This window comes from Raphanus sativus, chromosome 2, assembly GCF_000801105.2.
Source record: "Raphanus sativus cultivar WK10039 chromosome 2, ASM80110v3, whole genome shotgun sequence".
NCBI lineage: Eukaryota > Viridiplantae > Streptophyta > Magnoliopsida > Brassicales > Brassicaceae > Raphanus > Raphanus sativus.
The window spans coordinates 30,215,200-30,239,859 of record NC_079512.1 but is presented as its reverse complement, the minus strand read 5'-3'; the positions used below and the strand labels follow the sequence as shown (position 1 = coordinate 30,239,859).

The 24,660-nt window shown below is 33.9% G+C and overlaps 3 protein-coding genes and 1 pseudogene across 3 annotated transcripts; all 4 read left to right on the top strand.

Annotated features, from left to right (window-relative positions):
• The first annotated feature begins 248 nt into the window (after positions 1-248).
• Positions 249-2,771, top strand: LOC130508000 (scarecrow-like transcription factor PAT1). The gene is made up of 3 exons (XM_057003037.1): positions 249-461; positions 893-1,973; positions 2,160-2,771. The coding sequence occupies exons 2-3, from the start codon at positions 1,189-1,191 to the stop codon at positions 2,608-2,610; spliced, it is 1,236 nt and encodes a 411-aa protein (XP_056859017.1). The 5' UTR covers positions 249-461; positions 893-1,188; the 3' UTR covers positions 2,611-2,771.
• A 58-nt stretch (positions 2,772-2,829) lies between these two features.
• On the top strand, positions 2,830-4,773 carry LOC130508002 (polygalacturonase-like; annotated as a pseudogene).
• A 5,670-nt stretch (positions 4,774-10,443) lies between these two features.
• On the top strand, positions 10,444-15,920 carry LOC108835625 (MMS19 nucleotide excision repair protein homolog). Its single transcript, XM_057003036.1, has 19 exons — positions 10,444-10,724; positions 10,822-10,884; positions 10,974-11,028; positions 11,110-11,214; positions 11,305-11,456; positions 11,544-11,603; positions 11,768-11,956; positions 12,054-12,107; positions 12,209-12,295; positions 12,400-13,108; positions 13,223-13,602; positions 13,714-13,787; positions 14,003-14,108; positions 14,196-15,019; positions 15,162-15,237; positions 15,311-15,422; positions 15,499-15,575; positions 15,669-15,749; positions 15,837-15,920. The coding sequence occupies exons 1-19, from the start codon at positions 10,653-10,655 to the stop codon at positions 15,918-15,920; spliced, it is 3,360 nt and encodes a 1,119-aa protein (XP_056859016.1). The 5' UTR covers positions 10,444-10,652.
• A 4,651-nt stretch (positions 15,921-20,571) lies between these two features.
• LOC108807922 (laccase-15) lies at positions 20,572-24,476 on the top strand. Its single transcript, XM_018580144.2, has 6 exons — positions 20,572-20,687; positions 20,772-20,923; positions 21,188-21,432; positions 21,513-21,641; positions 23,040-23,978; positions 24,314-24,476. Exons 1-6 carry the CDS (start codon positions 20,607-20,609, stop codon positions 24,445-24,447), a joined length of 1,680 nt encoding a protein of 559 aa, XP_018435646.1. The 5' UTR covers positions 20,572-20,606; the 3' UTR covers positions 24,448-24,476.
• Positions 24,477-24,660: the final 184 nt, after the last annotated feature.

The window sequence follows — 24,660 nt, the reverse complement described above, 5'->3', positions numbered from 1 at the left end:
TTTTCTATGGTGTTCTAGTCTTCTTGCTTATTGAAAACCAACCTAATTTGTATTCTGTTTTTTGTTTGTTTGTCTATATGTATTACTGTTTATTAAAACTAATTATATCTTTCCACACCTTTTCCTTAATATTATATTCGAAATTCTCAAAGTTGAAAAAACAGATCGAGACAAAAAAATGGATGGGGGACATGTATCTTGTGGATCATTGAGGGTTAATAAAATAAACGGTGTGGTGGTGGTCGAGACATGTTTGAGTGTTATAATCGTAAATAACACGCCTGATTGAGATTCTACTTTCTTTCTCTCTCTATGATAAGAAGAGTGACTTGTGTTTTAAAGTCATTCCCATGTGCCTTGTCTCCGACAACTTTATCTTTCATCTTGCTCATGCCTCTGGTTCACATGGTACTTCTCAAGATTCACTATTTTTTAAGGTTTTTCATCTCAGAAAAAGTCAGGTGGGCACTAACCAAGATTAGATCTTTCTTCACACGAGCAGTTCTGTTTGATTTTTAATTCCTCTGTTTTTTTCTAACTGTTATATGATCCTTATTGAACTATAGTCGTCACACATAAGATTCTAAACCCTCTCTCTCTTTCTTGATCCTGTCGGAAAAATCTTGATTAAATGTGAAGGTATAGTATTTGCTTCTCTGTTGAGTTCTTGATCTCTGTTTTTATGAGTAGCTGCAGAACTGTTAGTAGATTTGATGCATAGAATTAAATTACATGTTTTCACTTATTAGGGTTCCTTGTAAATAGAGGGATCAGGTGGATCTGAGTTGCAAAAACTATATGTTAAGTCTTGACATGGGCGTGAGCTTTTCTTTGATAGTTTTAGATGAGTCATATTTTAATTTTTTTCTTTTTTGTACTTGTGGTTGTGCAGATCATTTAAGGTGTAAAATCATACACGTGACAAGAAATGTACAAGCATCCAATACAAGAGATTGAGGATTACTCTTTGCCTGCCAACTCTGCTGGTAAGCGTAGTAGGTACGTACCGGTTCACAACTCACGTAAACGGTACTGCACGCCAGAGTCATCATCACCTGACTCTCCTAGTTACGATGTTCTCTCAAACGCTACGGTTTAGTATCACATAAAAACTCTGCATATGAAGATACGTCTGGCTCTTGTGTGACGGATGATTTAATGATAAGATAAAAGAAACTTGAAACGGTGATGATGGGGCCTGACTCCTTGGACTTGGTCCTCGATTACAACGACTCCTTTGATTCCACGTTGTCTCAAGAGACTAATAGCTGGAGATCGACTCTAGAGGCCGTCTCTAGACGTGACCTAAGAGCTGATCTTGTTTCATGTGCAAAAGCTATGTCTGAAAACGATCTTATGATGGCACGTTCGATGATGGAGAAGCTGCGTCTGATGGTATCGGTTTCTGGTGAGCCTATTGAACGTTTGGGAGCTTACCTACTAGAAGGCCTAGTGGCTCAACTATCTTCATCGGGTAGTTCTATATACAAATCACTTAACCAGTGCCCTGAACCCGCAAGCACCGAGCTGCTCTCTTACATGCACATACTCTATGAGGTTTGTCCTTACTTCAAGTTCGGATACATGTCAGCAAATGGTGCCATTGCTGAAGCCATGAAGGAAGAAAACAGAGTTCATATTATCGATTTCCAAATAGGTCAAGGGAGCCAATGGGTCACTCTTATCCAGGCTTTTGCAGCTAGGCCTGGGGGGCCTCCTCGGATACGGATAACGGGTATTGATGATACCACTTCAGCTTATGCTCGTGGAGGTGGCTTGAGCATTGTAGGGAACAGACTCGCCAAGCTTGCTAAGCAGTTTAAGGTTCCGTTTGAGTTCAACTCGGTGTCGGTGTCAGTGTCCGAGGTTACACCTAAGAACCTCGGTGTCCGACCAGGGGAAGCTCTAGCCGTCAACTTTGCCTTTGTGCTTCATCATATGCCTGATGAGAGCGTGAGCACTGAGAATCACCGGTACATTTTCTTTCTTGAAATTTGTTAGAACCATAAAGTATGTTAAGCTAGATGGACTTCCGATAAATTGGCCAGTTTCCTTATATATTATATAGGATTTATTTCAATTTCCGATGTGGGACGTTGTTTTAAACAGGATGATTCTGGTGGGTTTACTTTTCCTTGACTGAGTGTATTTTTGTGCAGCGACCGGTTACTGAGAATGGTGAAGAGTTTATCTCCCAAAGTGGTAACCCTGGTGGAGCAAGAATCAAACACAAACACGGCCGCTTTCTTCCCGAGGTTCAAGGAGACAATGGATTACTATGACGCCATGTTCGAGTCTATTGATGTGACTCTCCCAAGGAATCACAAACAGAGGATTAACGTGGAGCAACATTGTCTAGCAAGAGATGTAGTGAACATCATCGCATGTGAAGGAGCTGATCGGGTGGAGCGGCACGAGCTCCTAGGGAAATGGAGGTCACGGTTTGGGATGGCCGGTTTCACTCCTTATCCGTTGAGTCCCCTTGTGAACTCCACTATTAGAAGTCTACTCAGGAACTATTCGGACAAGTATAGGCTGGAAGAACGAGATGGAGCTTTGTATCTTGGTTGGATGCAACGAGATTTGGTCGCCTCCTGTGCATGGAAATGACACGGAGAAGAGTCTATATATTGTAACCGTAATCAAAGTGTGTCTACTTGTATGCAGTTTCAGTTGTTCATTTGAATCTTCGAAACGTTAGAAGAATCTCATGTCTACTTCTAGAAACCATTGCATGATAGAACATGTCTTGAAATATACTAGTTCAAGCATTTTGTGTGGACACATCACTAACAATTTATTTACTATATGATTTTACTCAAACCCAAAATTAAGACATGGTAATAATACACATCACGCAAATTACGTACTTATTTTTAACATGACCAGAGGAAAAAGTCATAGTTTTCTAAAAAGTAAAGTATCTATTTCGGAAAGCAATGGTATTATTAGTGTTTGTCTATGTCAAAACTCCTACTAAAAAGTTTCCCAAAATATCGGTAAGAAGAGCTGAAAGGAACGGTGGATAACAAACTCAACGTTCAAATCTCTCTCCTCTCAGGGACTATATAATGACAGCTAAACCAAGGAACAAACATCAATAAGAAAAATAAAATTTCAAACACAAAAAAAAAAATAAAACCTAGTGGTTTAGGAAAGAAAATAAAACATAAAAAAATCTTATATCACTGGTGACTAGAATCAATCCCAATAATGGGTGTACATTTTGGAGTATCCACATTCTTTGTCTTTTGTTTGCTGGTTTTATCAGCAAATGCTAGAGAATTCAGAATCACTGCTCGCCCAGGTTCTGATATCACCGGCGTAAGTTTCTAATCCTTTATTAATCTTCCCATTAACCTATTAGTTTTCTTGTTCTCCAAGCAATCTTAAGATCTTTGGGATGCAGGAATTGTCGAAACTATTCAAGGAGGCATGTGCGTGCGTGGACAGGAGCACCGTTTTGATCCCAAAAGGTGAATTCAGGCTTGGGGAAATAGAGATGATGGGTCCATGCAAAGCCCCTATAATAATTGTTCTTCAAGGCACTGTGAGAGCTGATGGGAACGTGAATGGGAAGGACTATTGGATCGCTTTCCGCAGGATTACTAACTTCAGATTGAACGGAGGTGGTATCTTTGATGGTGAAGGTAACGCTTCATGGAGGGCTAATAATTGTCACAAGACGTCATTAACTCAGTGCAAAAGACTCCCTATCGTATGTTGTCTATCTATTTATCTATAATAGCTCAACTAAATAGTAAATAGAATTGTTAATTTGTTTGATATTTTCTCATTGGTGAACAGAGCATAAGGTTTGATTACATAACTGACGGTAAGGTAAGAGACATAACCTCGTTAGACGCAAAGAACTTCCACATCAACGTGATCGGGGCAAAGAACTTGACATTCGAAGACGTCAGGATCATAGCCCCTGATGAGAGTCCCAACACCGATGGAATCCACGTGGGAAGGAGTGACGGAATCAAGATCATCAACACCAACATCAAAACGGGAGACGACTGCATCTCTGTCGGGGACGGGATGAAAAACCTTCTTGTCGAAGGAGTCTCATGCGGTCCGGGACACGGGATCAGTATTGGAAGCCTTGGATTATACGGGCACGAGGAAGACGTCACTGGCATCAGGGTCGTGAACTGCACCTCAGAAATACTGATAACGGTGTAAGAATCAAGACATGGCCCTCTGCAGCTTGCTCCACGACCGCCTCTGGTATCAGTTTCGAGAATATTATGCTCCACAACGTTAGCAACCCTATCCTCATCGACCAAGAGTACTGCCCATGGAACCGGTGCAACAAGAATGTGAGTACAAAATAGTACTTTTCAATAAAATCTAAACGAGCATATATATAGTCCAATGATTAATATTTTTCAATTGTTTTGTCTGTAGAAACCATCAACTATCAAGCTGGTCGACATAAAGTTCAAGAATATCAGAGGAACCTCAGGGAACAAAGACGCAGTTAAGCTATTGTGCAGCAAGGCATTTCCGTGTAAGAACGTGGAGATCGGCGACATTGATATTAAATATACTGGTAAAGACGGTCCAGCAACGTTCCAGTGCTGTAACATATCCCCGAAGTTGGTGGGGAAACAGTGTCCTAAAGCATGTAGCAGCCCACTGACGAAGGCACCAGGCCACTAGAAGCTCGGAGTGTATATAATATATACCCGTACGCAATACTAAAATGTACACCCTAGTGTATGTTATTTCCTTTGAATCTTTGTAAAAAAAAATCTGTTTTCTTTTGCCGTTTTGGCCCCTAAAATTTTGCATTTTGGTAGCTTTATTGATTGCATAAAATGCATCATTCCTGTGAAAAAACAAATTCTAATATAGCAATGAGAAACTAAGATTTCACTGCAATCAACTGTTGGAGTTTTGAATAGGGTTTGCACTTCTATTATTAAAACTTATTTCTTTGATCTTTTTTTCTTTATGATTTTTGTTCTGAATACAATAATCTTAAGCTTGGTTCTCTATTTATATAGTTGTGATCTCAAACAATAATAAATTTATATTTCTTAATCTACTGATTTCCATTCTTCTTATTTGTCTTTCCTTCATGATTTCCTTTTTGTTTGTTTTCTCCTTTTCGTTAATGAATTCCTTTTATTTGTTTTTCTCCTTTTCTTCTACTGAAAACGGATCTACTCCAATATCAACATAGCAAATGAGAAGAAAGAAGCTATGATGGTCTGGTAATTTTGTACCTTCTTATTATATACCCAGTATGCATGAAAGTTACATTTGCACATGATTGTTCTTAACTGGAATTTCTATACTTGTTTCTATTGGAAGGATTTGCTCTACAAATAGAGTTTAGTTCAAAGTAGTTTGAACTTCTTCGACCTAAGGAAATGTACGGAGTTTTAGACCTGCAACATGAGAGTATAATGACCAGTGATTTGATTTTCTAGTCCGACGAGTAAGAAAACATGACTGACTACAGTTAAAACCTGATTCTTAGTCTAGGACAATATTCTCTAACTAGGCCGTGAAAGCTAAAATTTACAGAATCAGAATACTCCACTTAGTTAGCGAAAAGTGGGTGAAGAATTTTCACCCCATGAAAATGTTACATAAGATTTGTCAAGAAAAGATGTTTACCTTGTCTTAATCTACAAGTCTACTAGATTTTGACCCGCGCTTTTGAAGCGCGGAATATTTTACGATGAAAAATTTTACTAATAATTTAACAAATATTTTGGTAATTTTTAAAGAGTGTGTATTTAAAATATTTTTGTATTTAAATCAGTATTTTTAAATTCAACCCGATTGTGATTATACCGGTTAATCCGGAGATCTGACAATTCAATTTATGTTTAAAATATTCATATTAAAAAATCACTAAAACCCGAGACTAACCGATTGAACTGATGGATGACCGATATGTAATCTAATTGGATTTAAATTGTAATAGTTTCATAATTTGTAATCTTATAATCGAAATTTTAAAGTTCACTATTTTGCAATTTATGAAATTATAACGTTTCTTACAAAATTAAAGAGAAAATGATATAGATAAAAATAACTAAGATTAATTATTGTATTATTTGGAAACATTGATAGTAGTATAAAAAATATTGTTTGGAAACATTGATAGTAGTATAAAGAAATAAGTATATTGTTTGGAAACATGGCTAGTAGTATAAAGAAAGGAACATTAGTGATTTAATGTATGTTTAACTATAAAGTATAAATGTGTATTTAATTAAAAACTTACAAAATAAATGTTAGGTCCAACAGAATGTTTCTGTTTTAATAAGATAGATGTTTGGAAACATGGATAGTAGTATAAAGAAATGAACATTAGTGATTTAATGTATGTTTAACCATAAAGTATAAAGGTGTATTTAATTTAAAAACTTACAAAAATAAATGTTAGGTCCAACAAAATGTTTCTGTTTTAATAAGATAGATGTAAGCCAAAACCATGTACTAAGTAGCCGTTTCTGCAACAATATATATATATATATATATATATATATATATATTATATATATATATATATATTATATATATATGAAAACTGTAACAAATACCAAATATAAGAGAATAACATGGATGATATTTTTTTTTTTTGCTTAAATAGATGATAATTTCCAAAAAATAAAAAAGTGTGCAGATTATTCATAAACTCAACTTATCTATGTGTGATTGTCGATACTTGTAAAAACTTTTGTAATTCAATAGACATTTGTTTCTATGAGTTCAAAGAATAACAAACTAGGTGCCTTCTCCATACATGCAGAAATAATTATTTTACGAATATTTATTAATACATAAATATTAGTTTAAAGATCAACATAATAATTTTTATTTATGTCCTTAAAAAATTATATTGAACATCAAATTACTTATACATGAAAAAGTTATTTATCAAAATACAATTTTAATTGAATGTCGAAAAAATAGAAACACAAAGTAATATAATTTTTTTGGAAAATATCTTTATACACTTATTATATTCATTATGTTTTTATTCATCATATACAATATCTTTAATTTCGTTTTTTGGAGAAAAAAAAACAAACCAACTTTTCACAACATGTGACATTACTTTTATTAAAATTCATCAGAAAACACAAAACAACATGAAATTACCTTCATCTCAACTAAAATGATAAATAAACTTCTGGTGTTAAAACCAAAAATATTCAAATAACAACTTTTATCCTTTTTACCGATAGTAAACTTAACTGTACAAAAATGATTATTTAAATATTTCAACTATTTATTGAAAAATAGTAATATTATAATGTTGATTTTAATAATTTGGAATGTATAAAAAGTGAATTTGATTTTGATAATTAATAATAATAAAAAGTTAAATCTAAACATAATTTTATTTTAACTATGACTGAAACAATATTCTTTACGATAACAACACAATATATGTATGAATTATTTTTGTATACTCTAAAATACACTTTATTTGTAGTCAAATTTGATGATATTAATTTACAACTGGATATCAATAAAATATTTATTTTAACTAATGATTTTATGATTCTTAATCGAAACCATTATACACACCCCTGATTCCTAAATAAAATAATAAAAGTAATACTTTTTATAAATATAAAATTTTCACAGAGGATATATTAGATGTACTTTAGATATGTGTGCATTTAAGGTTTAAACTTAATCAGATATAATATGTTTTTATTTACTGTTTAAACATAATCAAATATAACTATACCAATAATACAATTTACAACTATTTACGCTATATAGAAAATGTAATTGTAATATAAGGGGGGTGTATTGAATTGTGGATTTTAAAACTTTGGGCAGATTTGAAAAAAAAAATTGGAGTTTGAAGAGATTTGGACTAAATCTCATTTATATGGATGGGATTTTAAAAAAGGAAAAAAGATTTGGGTGAGATTTTTTCTTAAGTTTCAGAGTAGTTGAGATCATTTGATCTTAAATTTCAGAGTAGTTTTTAAAGTTCAATTATTTTATAACGTGAAGTAGTCTTCTACTACTTCCAATTCACTCGCTGCAACGGGTTTGAACAGCATACTATTAACTATATTCAAGAAAGCTCAAGAGCTTACTAAAAGCAAATATAATAGATCAAAATTGTTTATCAAAAAACCAAATTCATAAACGAAAACATGAAAGATAAATTTAAAAATGGAGTGGCAAAGAGAACTTCTAAAAGCAACGTAAACTGTTGCTGTCAAGATCCCATATGCATAGCATTTGTCCACATGGTTGCTGCTATATTTGCAAGGACAGAACCAAAGCTGTAATCTACTACTTTAGCTTGTATATTTGGAGCAAGTAGTCTCATAGAAGAATACTTTCTCAAGCTAAACACCACTTCTATACTCGAATACCACTTTTTTATTATGCTCTGTTTCCTGTGATGTAAACCTTGGAGTACTCAAAAAGCTTTACCCTTCAGACAGCAACTGAATCTGAGACATACCCACAAGAACACAAAAGCTCCCTTATTTATATATTTCTATATCTCTCTATCTCTCTGATCAGTGCTACTTATAAAGATGAGGCTAGGGTGAGAAGACTTGGAGGGGTTGTAGGTTAAAAAACGAGTGAGATAAGCGGTGCCGGTTTTTGAGAGCCTCTCTGATGAGCCATAAAGCTTTTCTCTTTTTTGCTTCTTTATAGTCTCTAACATTCAACCTTGTCCAGAGTACATACAAATAAGTTTGTTAGATATCCTGCAAAAAGAAACAGAGAAACAGTGATTCCATATATGTACACTTTCACCTAATTAGAAAAAACTTCCAACAATACAGCACAGAGACTTGCCATCAACACAGAGATCTGCCATCAACACTTCCCCACCACAAACTCCTTTAACCTTTTTGTTAGTGCCGTCAAAATAGCAGAGACATGAAAAGAGTGATCTTAAACCTTTTGTATGTTAACAAGATCAGAATCACCGTATCTTCTCATAATACAACGAGTGAGAGCCCGTAGATATGGCACAATAACAAAGTACATAAACATTACTCGATAAGGAATCTTACACTAGCTCTATCTTAGACAGAATTAGGCAGCACAACGATGTGTTGGACACCAAATCAAGTTGAACCCTGGCCACCATTTATTTTCCCATAATCTGAAGCCAGGGGGTGGGGGTGGGGTCCTGATAAGGAATCGATGAACACTGCATAAGTTGGGATTGGAGAGAGCTTCATAGATTGTCTTTTGCTTTGGCTATTTTAATATTGATTTTGGGTCTCTCCAAATAACAGGCACAAAGGTGGGATTTGAGTTACGATAGTTTTGACTGGGAATAATGAAAAAAGTTTGCTTCAAATCCTTTTCATAGTTTTTTCTTTTAAAATTGTTTATCTTTCAATAACAGTGGATTTGATTTAGTTTTTGTAAACTATTAATTGAAAAACAGTGGATTACAAGTGATTTTTAGTGACTTTAGATAAATGTCATATTCAATAACACATGATTTGAAAATAAAATTAGAAATCATTAGTTGAATAACAGGAGATTTTAAAATAAAATCAAAACACTTTAAAATCCATGATTGAATACACCCCCCTAAGAGTTGGTCTCTACTTATTAGTTTAACGGAAGTAACATAGACTTTGGAAAGCAATGTACTGCACACTAAGGGGGGTGTATTCAATTTAACATTTGATGTGATTTGATTTTTAATAGAGTTTTGGATGATTTTAATAAGTTGCAGAGATTTAAGTGATTTTTGTTAAACTACTCTAGAATATCACCTAAAACCATGGGATTTAAATTTTAATTTTTTTTAACTAAGAAACTCCACCCAAACACCCTAAAATCACCTCAAAACTTTAAAACTCCACAACTTAAAATATTTTCAATAACAGTGGATTTCAGAGTATTTTGCGAAATGTCAAGTTTAATAACAGTGGATTTTAAATGAGTTTTTAAAATTCATGTTTGAATAACAGTAGATTTGTCATTTTAATACAAATCACCTAAAACTCTCGGTTGAATACACCCCCCTAAGTTGTTCAAAAAAAATCATAGTGATTATCCTTTAAATACAATTTAGATACTAATTATCAATATATATCTACCTAAATAAACACAATAATTTAATTGTTATATTTTTTCTACCTTCTCAACTAATTCCTAGGCTGTCATATAAATAAAATGAAAAGTTGTAATGACAAGTAAATATTAAAATTAAAAACTTAAATTATATTAAAAATATTATTCAAAATAATAACTTAATTAAAAAAATATGATAAATAAACAAAATTATATAATAACTAAGATTATTGAGAATCTGATAAATAAGTAAAATCATCAAATTCACTTCAGAGTTAAATAGCCTAGACTAGAAAATAGTTGACAGAAAAAAAGAACAGTAATTTGACAGGCCACGTGTCAAACCGGATTGAAATATAAAGGACTTGGCGTAAACCCACACAAAAACTTAGTAATAATTTATTTTCTTCTTCCTTCATTCTCGAGCGTTAGAGACCGACCGACCTCGCCGCCGCACACGGACTCTCTCTCTCTCTCACTCTCGTCACCGCAGCTCGTCTATTGTGCAGCCATCGCCGTCGTGACTTAGTTCCGATTTCGTCTCCCTAGGTTCAACAACATCGAGGCCAGTCTTTGATTAACTCGGTTTTATAGAAAAGATGGGATCACTGAATAATCTCACTGAGCATCTCGAAACTTACGTTGACGTCTCTCGTTCTCCTACTCACCATGTACTTACTTTACTTACACTCTCCTTACTGTCTGTATTAAAATTGGTGGAAAATCGATTTAACTTTAGGTTTTGATTTTTTTTTTCTTTTTTTGTAGGCTGAGAGTTTGAAAGCGATTGCTGCTTCCTTGGAGAAGGGTGTCTTGTCTTTAAACCAATTGGTAATAAAAAAAACACTCTTTTTTATCATCTTCTGTAATTCTCCTCTCTGTTGTGTTATTAAATTCTGTATCTTTGTCTGAAAGTTTAGGTGGTGGAGATGGACATGTATTTGACCACCACTGATGATGTTGTCCGAGCACGAGGTACTTTTCTATTCTCTTTTCAATTTTGTTTTTAAATGTAACTGAAACTTAATACCGCAAAGCCTTTTGTTCTTTTGTAAGGTATTCTCCTGCTTGCAGAGATCCTGAACCATCTAAAGTCAAAGCCTTTGGACAATGCAGTTGTCCACAGTCTCATTGCTTTCTTTACATCAAAGCTGGTGATTTGATATGCTTCTTTGTTCCAAATCCAGTATTTGTTCAGTTTTTTTTTTTTTTTTTGATAAATGTAATGTTGGTCTTGTACCAGGAAGAGTGGGAGATCGTTGCGGGGTGCGCTTACTGGTTGCTTGGCTCTGATTAAGAGGAAAGGCGTAGCTGGTGTGGTCACTGCTACTGATGCAGAAGCTGTGGCGAAGTCAATGGCACAGAATGTTCAAGTTCAGTCTTTCGCACTGCATGATCGCAAGGTATAAAAAACTATTACTAGTAGCGTTCTGTTGTTCTACATTGGATGTTTTTTAATTGAATTATCTTCTTACGAATGTTTTCGGCAGCTCTGTTTTGAACTATGGGAGTGCCTTGTAGAGCAATACCCTGAAGCTATGATCAATTTGGTATGTTAATGCTCTATCTATTTGCGTCAGCCTGGTGGGTAGACAAATTAGGAGAACTAGGATTAGCCTGAACATGAAAGCTTGTGACGAGCTGAGAGCATGTATTACATATTTTCACATTCATTTTTCTCATAGTCCTATTGACCAAACGATCATTTTCCTAGGGCAATTTGATTGTTTTTGCTACATGCGAAGCCATCGATGGAGAAAAAGATCCTCCATGCTTAATGGTAGCTTTTCATGTAGTAGAGCTTTTGGCTCGATTGTTTCCCAGTCCCTCCGGTCCAGTTGCCTCCGAGGCATCTGATCTTTTTGAGTTTATAAGTTGCTACTTCCCACTTCATTATACCCATGTGAGTTTAAAGCCTAATCTTTTTTTATGATGTGATTTATTTGATGGATTTATTTCTTCCGTTAAAACTGTTGTTTGTTTTCTTTTTTGGGTTTTAGACAAAAGGTGATGAAGCTAGTATTCCAAGAGAAGACCTCTCAAGGGGACTATCTGTGAGTATTTTTTCTCAATATTTGTTGTTTTGCATAAGTTCTTGCTGTCAATGCATATGATTATATTGAATTCACTGATGTACTTCAATTCGATTTTGCAGCTAGCAATCTCCTCGACGCCTTTTTTTGAACCGTATGCTATTCCATTACTTCTTGAAAAGCTCTCATCTTCTCTACCCGTCGCAAAGGTTTGTTGAACTTGTGATTTTCTGTTCTGATACATCTAAAGATTATTTGCTACTCTGGATGCTGGACAAGTATAGTTACTTTTGTTCCATTGAAATCTGTCTAGGTTGATTCTTTGAAATGTCTGAAAGATTGCGCTGTGAAATATGGAGTAAACCGAATGAAGAAGCACTATGAAGGCCTTTGGTCCGCTTTAAAAGATGCACTTTACTCTTCTCCTGGGAGAGATTTGTCCTTTGGTCTAGAATTCCTCACTAGTCCAGGGTTTGAAATGGATGAGATCCACAGAGAAGCTGCTGATCTTCTTCAGAGGCTTGTTAAGCAAGATATCTCGTTTTTAGGTTTAGTTGTTGATGATATACGTGTCAACATGGTCTTTGATACCATTTCTAGATACTCGCGCTATGAAGAAATGCCTGACACGAGCAAACTGGAGGTTCTTGTTGTCAGTCAGATACTGTCCGTGTCTGCCAGAGCTTCTGTTGACTCATGCAATATAATCTTTCAAACCTTTTTCTTCCGCCTTATGAATACTCTAGGGATTGTAGAGGAAACGTCAACTGGTGATCTTGTTCACAAGGAAAACTCGACAGTTTCTACTAGACTCTACCATGGAGGTCTTCATCTTTGCATTGAACTTCTTACAGCATCAAAAGATCTCATTCCAAGTTCCAAGGAATCTTCTTCAACGCCTGGATCCGCGCAGCAATCTTGGTCCTCTATAGTTAACAGGTTCTCAGTTTCACTGATTGGAGCATTCACTTCTGCATTACAAAGCTCTAATGATGATTGTAGTGCAGATGCATATCTTGGAGGTGAATGCATGTGCTTACTTAACAGATATTTTACATCTTAGTGTTCTAGACTCTGATGTCATACTTAACTGTTTTATACCTGTTTATTAATTTTTTTCCTTGATCAATATCCAGTTAAGGGTTTGCTGGCCATGGGTATGTTCCGGGGCGGCTCTTCTCCTATATCAAGATCTGAATTCGAGAAGATTTTGACGACCTTAACATCAATCATCACAGCCAAGAGTGCCAAAACAGTGAAGTGGGAACTGGCATTGAAAGCGCTGGTCTGCACGGGTTCATTTATTGATCAGTATCATGAGAGTGAAAAGGCTTTGAGCTACATGGGTATAGTAGTCGAAAATTTGGTCTCGCTGGTCCGCTCTAGTCAATGCAGTCTTCCGTATCCATTGATATTAGAAGCAACGTCAGAAGTTTGCTCTACTAGGCCGAAGTATGTAGAGAAAATGGTTGAAGGATTTGAAGAAGCTTTCTGTTCCAGTTTCTCTGATTTCTATGTAAGTCTAAAGCTTAGATTATATTTGAGCTGAAGTTCTATTTCCATCTCCAACAAGCAACGGATTGAAAGCTTCCTTATATCTAACTAGTATTTGGAAAACACTTGTCAGGTCAATGGAAACTTCAAGTCGATCGAAAATTGTTCTCATCTCCTGGAGTGTGTGACCAATAAATTGCTTCCACGGTACCCAATCTTTTCTTGAAATTCTTTTATCTTGTAGATAAACTAGATTTTCAGGGTGTGTATTTATACTCTTAGTTGTTTATAAAAAGCCAACTATCCTAATGATACATCTTAGTCGATTGTTGATTTTAATATGAATTTATAATGTATTCTTAGTTCCCTCCCTTTGCTAACAGCAATCTTGACTTGTGGTATTTTGTTTTGACCTCAAATAGTGTGACAGAGATTGATGGTCTCGAGAAAAGCTTGGTGCATTTTGCTATCAGTATGTGGAATCAAATTGAATCCTCTGTTGTTTTCAGTTATGATTTCAATGGCAGGGTAAGTGCTCGGATGAACTTTATACCAATTGTTTCTCTTCAGAGTAGATTTGATTCAATTCATGAATGCATTGCTCTTCTACAACAGGAGTTTGTTGAGGCAGCAATGAAAACAATGGGGCAAATTGTGGGAGTTGCTTTGGTAGACTCACAGAATAGTATAATCCAAAAAGCTTACAATGTGATCTCATCAAGCACGCTTCCAGCTATGGAGTCTATTCCTCTGACCTTTGCTGCATTGGAGGGTTTACAACGTGACCTGTCCACCAGGGATGAATTGACACTCTCGCTATTTGCATCAGTTATCATAGGTGCATCTCCCAAGGCATCCATTCCAGATGTGAAACCACTTATAAAGCTGCTTATGGTATCCTTGCTCAAGGGTTATATCCCAGCAGCTCAAGCTTTGGGTTCAATGGTTAACAAACTGGGGACGGGTTCTGGTGGAACATGTTCCTTGGAAGAAGCATGTGATATAATATTCTACGAGAGTTTTGCATCTGGAAACGATATTTCTTCAGATGACTCTAGTAAAAGTAAATGTGGAAGTGAGACACTTTTGTCAAAGATATGTTTAGGTTTCTATGGTTCGCTGGACCTTCAGACCCGCGCTATCACAGGTCTTGCGTGGATTGGGAAAGGTTTACTCATGAGGGGTGATGGAAGAGTTAATGAGATAGCTCTGGTACTAATGGAATGCTTAAAATCCACCAGCGGTTCCGGGAATGCTCTGCATCCTTCTGCCATGAAACATGCAGCTGACGCATTCCTCATACTAATGTCTGATTCGGGAGAGTGTCTGAACAGAAAGTTTCATGCAGTTATAAGGCCACTCTATAAGCAACGGTTCTTCTCTATAACAGTTCCCATTTTGGAGTCGCTGATTGTGAATTCCCAGACTCCACTCTCGAGGTAGACAAATCTCTATCTAATAATAGTTACATCTCTATTTGATGGAGGTTTGTATTACCTTTCAGTTAACTAGCGTCTAACATATTTGTGGTCATTGTTTCTGTGTATTGTGGCAAGCTGACTAGTTTCGTGATTGTTTCAGAACAATGTTGCATGTGGCTCTCGCGCATATTGTATCCAATGTTCCAGTTACGGTCATATTGGACAATACCAAAAAGGTAAAGCCCCAAAGATAGACTGTATTTTTCAACCTTTATAAACAGTTTCTTAGTAGACCCTTTGTCTGTGCAGCTACTCCCAGTGATACTGGAAGGCTTGTCTGTCTTGAGCGTTGACGCTGTGGATAAAGAAACTCTATTCAGTCTATTACTGGTTTTATCTGGAACGCTTACTGATATTAAAGGTAAGAAAAAATTAGATGCTGGGAATGTGAAAGAGCTATTGGCATTATATGAAACACCGTTGCTCTCTGTTTGCAGGTAAACAATCAGTCAGTGATAATGCACACAGAATCATCGAGTGCTTGGTCAAGCTTACATCATACCCACATCTAATGGTAACAAATCATTTTCTATATCTTCTTTTTCTTCCAATAGAATTGATTCTTGGATTTTCTAAGGAGATTTTCCAATGTTAAAATGGTGTGTAGGTGGTTAGGGAGACGGCGATTCAGTGTCTTGCTACCCTGTTGGAATTGCCCCATGGAAGAATCTATCCTTTCAGAAGAGAGGTTAGTTGAAAGATCTTAAAAACACAGGTTTTAGTATGAGAGAAAAAAAAATTCAGTTTCATGAGACTTTGAAATTATGCTTTTAAGGTATTACAAGCAGTAACAAAGGCACTTGATGATCCAAAACGGAGAGTTCGGGAAGAAGCGATTAAATGCAGGCAGGCTTGGTAAGTCGCACCATTAAATCAATACATAGTTTATTAATGCCTCGTATTAGCCACTATCATAGGAAATGATTGTGATAAATTGTCAAACGCAGGACGTCGATCACATCCAGAACTACCCCTGTCTGAAGTTGAATCCAGAGGTTCATGATTGAAGCTATGCAGTTTTTTTTACTGTTTTCTTTTAGAGTTTAGTTTCCTTACCGGCACTAGCGCATGTATTCCCCCTCTTGAGTCCAAGTCTTTGGTCTTTGTGACGCATTTATAATATTTGTTATTATTTTATATACAAAAAAACACATCTAGATAGTTTTTCATCTAATCTAATATTTGTTTCACTAAACAATATTGGTGACATTTAATTACTTAAATATATAATATGCCTGGAGTGTTTGTTGACGACTGGCTTGGTGGTCAGTATGTCAGGCTCAGATTTGGACCGTAGTTTTTCTCAATTAGGAAACTTAATGTGCAAAAGTCTTTTATTCAAAGCTATGGAGATGAAGGGGTGGGAGGGCTAGTGAAGAATGTCATGTGATTGCACAAGTTGTGTTGACTTGTAAGGAAGTTGAAAACCGACCTTCGTGCGAAGAACAAACTGGGATTTATTTATGGGCTCTGTTAAAAGCATCGGGACGAAGGATCAGAGGACGATGAGAATTGGCTGACCGTGGAACCGATGGTAACGTCTTTGTGAAGTTTTTCCATTTGAAGAGAGTGAAAAGAACCTTTTCCAGTCAATGTCTAAAAAGATCTGTAACTACTGATGGTTGTGGTTTTTATTTTTTTGACATCGACTGATTGTGGTTTATATGGAAAAACAATTAGCTTCATATTCAATTCCATTTAGCAAGGGAACCGACACACGTTATTTAAGTTACGCGAAATATAACTGAAAACTTGAAAACCATTTCTAATTTGTGTAAAGCAATCGAAATTTTCCTTGAAATTAAGAGAATCCATCTCCGCGTGTAATGTCGAAGATATACACCATATTTCTCGATGGACATCCAAGTTGGCACATGAAATGTTTTATGTTCTAGACAATCCGAGATAGAAGATCAGCATGACAGCTGAAACCACTTAGAATAAAGCTAGGGATTCTAATCGAAAATGACTCAGAATGAAGTGAAAGTGCTTTGACTAATGTAAAAATGTTATGTATATTTTTGAAGTATAGAAGAAAAGTGTTTTTTTTTTCAGAAGTTGACGAATGCAAGTCTGTCGGTAATGGATTATAATTTATAAATCGACATTTTACCAGTCACGGTTTCAGTGTTGTACATATCTATCTTATTAAAACAGAAACATTACAACTTCTTCTAGGTGGATTTTAAAGTTGGACCTTATGTAATTAATGTTATATTAATTTACTTATTGTTAGACATGCCTTTTTATAAATAATTAATATCAACTATTACCATAGTTTTTCACTTCTTACCTTATTATTATACTCACTACGCATATTTCCTTATATTGCATATATTTTACTATAAGCTAGATACATCCACTAGCATATTATACTATAAGATAGATAATTAATAATACATCTACTAACATATAATACTATACGACAGATTACTAATAATGCAATATATTATATGTATTCATTAACTTGCATCGATCAATATTAGCAATACTATAAAGACAACTAACTCTATACTTTGAACCTATAAACCATGATATACTAATTTATAACAAAATGATATTACTGTTACAAATTAGTTTTTATAAAAAAATATTTATAGCAGTAATTTGCTATATAAGATAAATTTAATCAAGATCCAAATTTTTTGTTTCCTGTTCAGAAAAAAAGAAACATACAAATATATACTGTTAAGTTAGCCAAAAATCTTCCGAATAAATAATAAATCTCACCAAACCAAAAAAATGAATTAAAAATATAACAAAAGATATTAGGTTTGAAATTTAGCTCACTCGGTCGGGTATAAATCTGTTCATTTCAAGTATGAGTTCTTCGAGTTCTCAACATTTGGATTTAAGTAGGTATTTGATTTTTTTTGTCCGGGTCGATTTTTTTTGGTTTCGGATCATTCTAACCTTTTTATATTATAAATATTAAATAATATATAACATGTATACAAAATATATGAATCAAAAGATAAATCCGCGCATACGCGCGGGTCATGATCTAGTATACATTAACGTGGACAGATTCGCAAAGATAACTTCATAACATTCTTTTGGTATAAGGTAATAAACATCTCCTTCGCTTTGGTGTAATGGTAGCTCACGGATATTACAAACGTCACAAGAATACAAGATTTAATCAAACACGCTTAGGAAAGCTAAACTATAAAGTAAACAAACGTCAAACCATGCACTGAATTAAGAAAGTAAATCAACACAAAAGGTCACGAGTTTCTAAATATTTTTGGTTTTGGATTTCCATAAAGGAAGAAAGCTTCACCTAATCAAACTCAATGTTGTTTAACTAGAAATCAAACTTGTTCATTTCCGAACATGTTTGTGTTAGATATCAAATAAGATTCGATTATGTAGTTAAGATACATTAGAAATATCCAAGGATATATCGCTACACATGTTGTCTAAATTTTTTTTTGTCCTTTTAAACACTATATTATTGTCCTTTTAAACTTGAAATTAAAAACGCGGGATCATTTTCCTTTTAAAATTTTATTTTAAATATACAAATATTTGTAAAATATATTTCTCATAGATTTTATGTTTTCTAAAACGTGTATAATTGTGCTAAATTTTATGTTTTAAAATAGTTATAGATTTTGAGAAAGGTTTTGCAAAGTGGTATATTTCTAATCAATAAACTTAACTATGTAGTGTTTATATATTTTTAGAAGTTTGTCATGTTTACAATTTGAACTTATTATAAACTATATTTTTACAAATTTCATGTATGTCGATTTTTTATTATTCATATTTTAGTGTTTCATGATTTGTTTTGGAAGTTCCTAAACTATTGGTATAATTAAATCTTTTTAAATTGCCTAAATATCAAAATGTTAAGTGAAATATATATCACGGAATATACACGATTAGTTGGTGTGATAAAATCATAAAATCTTGTTAAATTGCATAAACCATGAAATTAATAGGTGCACAAAATATAGGGATCGAAACCTGTTGTTCAAAAAATAAATTTTCTTTCTATTAAATCTATACTATTATTTGCGAAGTGATTTTTCGCAACAAAGTTCTAACGTTAATAGTTAGAATGGTTAATATTGATACTATCCTTTATAAATAAAATATAATTAAGTTAAAAATAAAAATAAAAAACAAAAATTAATTAGTAATTGTAAAATGATTAAGCCCGTTTGAGCGGACACAGCACCTATTTTTTCAATTATAATGACTGGAATCCAACGTTAAGAATAATATAAGTGGTATGGTCACGTAATTATTTGTTTATATACCACACATTTACGTTTTTTTGTTAATATCAACTCAAATATTTTTATGTGAACTTACACTAAAATAATAATTAGTTCTGTTCTTTAATTTTAACTTTATAAAAAGGGTTAATGGTTTGTGTATTGAGGCGTAGAATCAATAAATTAGTAAATAGAATAGAATAGGTATACTGATGTTTGTATTTCAAAATAAATTATGTGTGAATGTATGAATTATGTTACAATATATTCGTGTAAATGCCATACCCTCAAATAATAGTTTTGTACAATATAATAAAGGCAAATAACATATAATATATAGATACAAATTAAAGTTTTAGGGTTTGTTAGTTAGTATTCATTATTTCAACCAAAATGTAATATATAAGGTTAAGTGTTTCTTAACGTGGGGGTTATAGATTCTGACTTTTATGTTGGCATAAATGCAATGGAATTTTTAAGAGGATATACTATCTTTTTAAAAAACTTAAGAGGATATACTATCACTTTCAGTTTTCTGTCCCGATTCCTGTAAGTTTCAATTGTTTCGTCACATACCTATATATATCGGTTGAAATATTATATATTTTTGAGTTAGTTAACTCATTATATTCAAACGGTATGGAAATGGGTTAACCAATTATACTTAAGATGTTTAAAATACCCTAAAGTTCTCAAATGATCTGGAATACATAGTAATAAATTTTAACTACTACCCAAATTAATGAAAATTCATTTTTTTCTTCTATATTATGTAAAAATATATTCCACATTTCCACTCCTTAACGACTATGCTGTTTTAGTTAAATTGAACGTTTCGTTTGACCAAAGCGATGTAATTCATATTTGTTGACAATGTGAAACCCATAATAAGTCAATTTTTTTTTTTTTTTTTTTTTTGTAATAAGTCAAAATTTGGACAAAAGAGATGATACATTTATTGTTATTGTCGACCAAAAAATTCATATTCATCAAATTCTTTCTCAAATTGTTTCAGAAATACATTGCTAGACTATAGTCATGGTTTTGGTAAAAAAATAATATTATATATATAGTCATGGAGTATATAGAAATATTAAAGTTTACGTTATGAAGATAGGATTTGTGTATGAACGAACATCAGAACATCGGTGGTAAAACATGGCTAATATTGTAAATTTGTAGTTCCATAGTTCTTATATACAAAACTAACTAACTTGAGAAAGACGTGGAGGCGTATATAACATACACACGCAAGCCTCTATCTTCTCTGCTTAACCTTTGTTCGAATAAGTCATTTGCTAAATTAAAGCACTCTCAAAATGTCACATCCCTTGTTCATTTACTTTCTAATCTCTATTTCCCTCTGCAATGGTTGCACTGCACATCGCTACACATTCACGGTGAGTTTTTTTTTAATGATCAATCAATAGGACGTGAGTGAACTAACTTGGATTGACCATAAACTAAGAGTTGATTACTGGCAGGTTAAGGAAGTTCCATATACGAAACTGTGTAGCACGAAGAAGATTTTGACAGTTAATGGTCAGTTTCCTGGACAAACTTTAAAGGTTTACAAAGGAGACACCATTTACGTTAACGTTCGTAACCGAGCTAGTCAAAATATTACCATGCATTGGTAAATCTAAAACCACTCCTTCCTTTTCCCCTTTCTATGTAAATGATAATTATTACCAGAGTCGTTTTTTTTTGGCAAAGCCGAACAAAACATTAGTCTTCGACCTTAAATGGTAAAGAATTATACATATATTAAGTGACTCCTAAATTATCAAAAAATTATTTATTAAAAATTAATCTAAAATGTTTATAGCTTTCTCAATCTCGAATCCGACCGTGCCTATTACAAACATATAACGGTTTCTCGGTGGTTGAATAAACACAGGCATGGTGTAGAGCAGCCGAGAAACCCATGGTCAGATGGACCAGAATACATCACACAATGCCCGATTCGACCTGGGTCTGATTTCATTTATGAAGTCATATTTTCCATCGAAGACACGACTGTTTGGTGGCATGCTCATAGCTCTTGGACGCGTGCTACTGTACACGGTCTTATTTTTGTGTATCCTCGCCCCCCAACATCCCTTCCTTTTCCAAAATCGGATCACGAAATCCCTTTAATTTTTGGTACAAAACAAAACAAAGCATATAGTATATACTTTTCTTAACTGAACAAAATGTGTAAACTTTTATAAAAAAATGTTTAGGAGAGTGGTGGAAGAAGGATGTAAGAGAAGTAGTGGAACGGTTCAGGAGGACAGGAGATGAGCCTAATGTGTCCGACGCTTTGACCATCAATGGACATCCTGGTTTCTTGTATCCTTGCTCCAAATCAGGTTTCTTTTATTTAATCTTTTCCCTTTCTCCTTAACAAGTATAATTTCTTAATTATTATTTTTGGGTTCTAGTTACGATTGTGGGATAAAAACATTATATAGAATTGAGAAAAACATGTACGGGTCACGAGAAATAATAGATTGTTATTATATACTATGAAAGAAAATAAGTTAAATGATTCAAATGAGCATTTGTTTTAAGTCAACATTTTTTCCTTCAAAATAACATACTCATTTAATTTAGTTAATCATAATGTTTGATCAAAAATATTTCACTAAAAAAATTGATTGTCCAAAATTAGTTACCTTAAAACATTATATACTTTAAGTAATTATTCCCAATATAATCATATGTTATTGTGTTTTAATTTAAACAAATACTAGGTTTTGATCCGCGCTTTAAAAGCGCAGGTTTATTTTTTTTTATAAATTTTGAATAAGTTTGTGAAATAAAATATTTTCATTTATTTTTATTTTTATTTTATAAATGGGTATTTATGTTTAAAATTGAACTTGGTTTTTTTTCAAAAATTTGAAGTGGTATTTTAAATTTTTCAATCAATTTTCACTTTTATGTACTGAATTTTTGAAAGATATAATTTTTTACAGATTTAACTTGTGAATAAATTAATATTATATTCTTTTAACAATTTTAAGTTTTTCATTATCAATATTAAAATATTTTCAGAAAGTTTTATTTATATTGAGAAAAATAAATAATAATAATTATGTGTAAATATTTGTTAATATCAATATTAGAACTTGGCCCAAATGGCCCTAACGAAAAATGTGAACTTAGATAAATATTAAAATCGGTTCAAATGACCCAAAACCGTGAAATTAAAAGAACAGAAAAAGTTTGGGCATATAATTAAGAGACCTATTAATTGAAAATGATACAAAATAACAGAAATACCCTTAATGAAACCTGCGACTTCCTTATAATATAATGGTAGGTTTATGTAAAAATTCAAATAGGATGCTACTTTAATAGTATAGATATAGATATATAATTAATCTTTTAGAGACACTCGAATGTCCATATTTAATTAAGAATGCTGACTATGGTTTAAATATGAAAACAAAATATAAGGTGCTAATTAAATTTACATGCAAGCATAACAGTTACCTTTCAAATATGAAAGCATAAAAAATATTACAGTTAGGTAATAGGTTAAATAATTGGGATCTGATCAGATAATTCACTGTATTTCATTATGTTGGTTGCCACTCGCTAGGACTAGGAACTATGAATCTCTGACTGATTGATAACAAAACCGTGAGACATATTAATTAAACCGAGACAGTTGTGTGTCTGTATTATTTTGTTAATTGTTTATATTATTTGAGAAGTGCAATTTGCTTAAAATTGAAATTGATTATCTATATGCTAAACAGACACATTCGAGCTCATGGTAGAGAAAAGCAAAACCTACCGCATTCGGATGGTAAACTCCGCAATGAACCTAATCCTCTTCTTTGCAATCGCAAAACACAGTCTCACCGTCGTTGCCGCCGATGGCCACTACACCAAACCTCTAAACTCAACTTACATCACCATCTCCCCAGGCCAAACACTAGACTTGTTATTACACGCCGACCAAAACCCAAAACACACTTACTACATGGCGGCCAGAGCTTACCATAGCAACCCTGGCATCAACTTCGACAACTCCACAACGATAGGGATCTTACGTTACACCTCTTCAACGTCATCGTCTTCAAAACATTACCCAAACCTTCCTTATTACAACGACACAGCAGCAGCGTTCAGATTCTATACCAACATCAAAAGCTTATACTCCGGACAAGTTCCCGTCAAGATCTCACGTAGAATCATCTCAACGGTTTCAATAAACCTTCTCCCGTGTCCCAACGACTCGTGTCAAGGTCCAAACGGGTCGAGACTAGCGGCGAGCATGAACAACATATCGTTCGTTACACCGAATCACGTAGACATACTAAAAGCTTACTATTATCACATTAAGGGCGTTTACGGAACGCGGTTTCCGGAGTTTCCACCGCTGCTTTTCAACTTCACCGCGGAGGATCCACCGCTGTTTTTGCAGACTCCAAGACTTGCAACGGAGGTGAAAATGATTAAGTACGGGGAAGCGATTGAGATTGTTCTCCAAGGGACGAGTTTAGTTGGTGGTGGAATCGATCATCCCATGCATCTCCATGGTTTCAGCTTCTACGTGGTTGGTGTCGGGTTTGGTAACTATAACGTAACTGAAGATCCGTCGAACTATAACCTCGAAGATCCTCCGTACAGAAACACAGCGACTGTGCCAAGAAACGGTTGGGTCGCTATCAGATTCATAGCTGAAAATCCTGGTACGTACCTTACATAATTCATATAATCATAGGTCCAAGATTTTGGACTAAAAAAAAGATTTTTTTGTTTAAAGCTGTTTTGCTTAGCAAAAAAAAAAAGATTTTGGACTATATATAATATAGTTAAAAAATTACATAAATTTTGATTGTGACAATTTAAAGGTTTATATCTATGTATATTAACTTTGGTTAGACCAATATTTCGTTTGCATATGTTCATGAGGGTTTTCTGATTATAACATATGATGGTTTGCATATGTTAAAGGATCAGCGTTACCTTGGTGGCTTCTTCATTGATATTAACAGTCGTGTGTTGTAATTTGTGTGTGTTGTAGGGGTTTGGTTCATGCACTGTCACTTCGATAGACATCTCTCGTGGGGTATGAATGTTGTCTTCATAGTCCAGAATGGAAGAGGACTCGATCAGCATATACTACCTCCACCTCCTAACTTGCCGCTTTGTTACTAAATAATTCAATCATGTTAAATCATTATCATGTCTTTACACCAAAAAAGAACATTATTATGTTGTAATTTGTTGATGTAATAACCTAAATCTACTCGAATAAAATCATAAGAGATTTTTTTTTTTGTGAATTAATTTTCACAAGTTGACTGAATAAGAAGAAGAAGACACTACTAACTGAGTTCAGGCTTTTAATGGGCCAATGGGTGGCCCATT

Excerpts from the sequence above, each read along its gene's own strand:
- LOC130508000 (XM_057003037.1), top strand. The coding sequence starts at position 1,189 with ATGATGGGGCCTGACTCCTTGGACTTGGTCCTCGATTACAACGACTCC. Across the intron at positions 1,974-2,159 it reads GTGAGCACTGAGAATCACCG|CGACCGGTTACTGAGAATGG; the intron begins GTACATTTTCTT and ends ATTTTTGTGCAG.
- LOC108807922 (XM_018580144.2), top strand. The coding sequence starts at position 20,607 with ATGTCACATCCCTTGTTCATTTACTTTCTAATCTCTATTTCCCTCTGC. Across the intron at positions 20,924-21,187 it reads CAAAATATTACCATGCATTG|GCATGGTGTAGAGCAGCCGA; the intron begins GTAAATCTAAAA and ends GAATAAACACAG. Across the intron at positions 21,433-21,512 it reads CGAAATCCCTTTAATTTTTG|GAGAGTGGTGGAAGAAGGAT; the intron begins GTACAAAACAAA and ends AAAAATGTTTAG.
- LOC108835625 (XM_057003036.1), top strand. The coding sequence starts at position 10,653 with ATGGGATCACTGAATAATCTCACTGAGCATCTCGAAACTTACGTTGAC. Across the intron at positions 10,725-10,821 it reads CTCGTTCTCCTACTCACCAT|GCTGAGAGTTTGAAAGCGAT; the intron begins GTACTTACTTTA and ends CTTTTTTTGTAG. Across the intron at positions 11,029-11,109 it reads TGATGTTGTCCGAGCACGAG|GTATTCTCCTGCTTGCAGAG; the intron begins GTACTTTTCTAT and ends TTCTTTTGTAAG.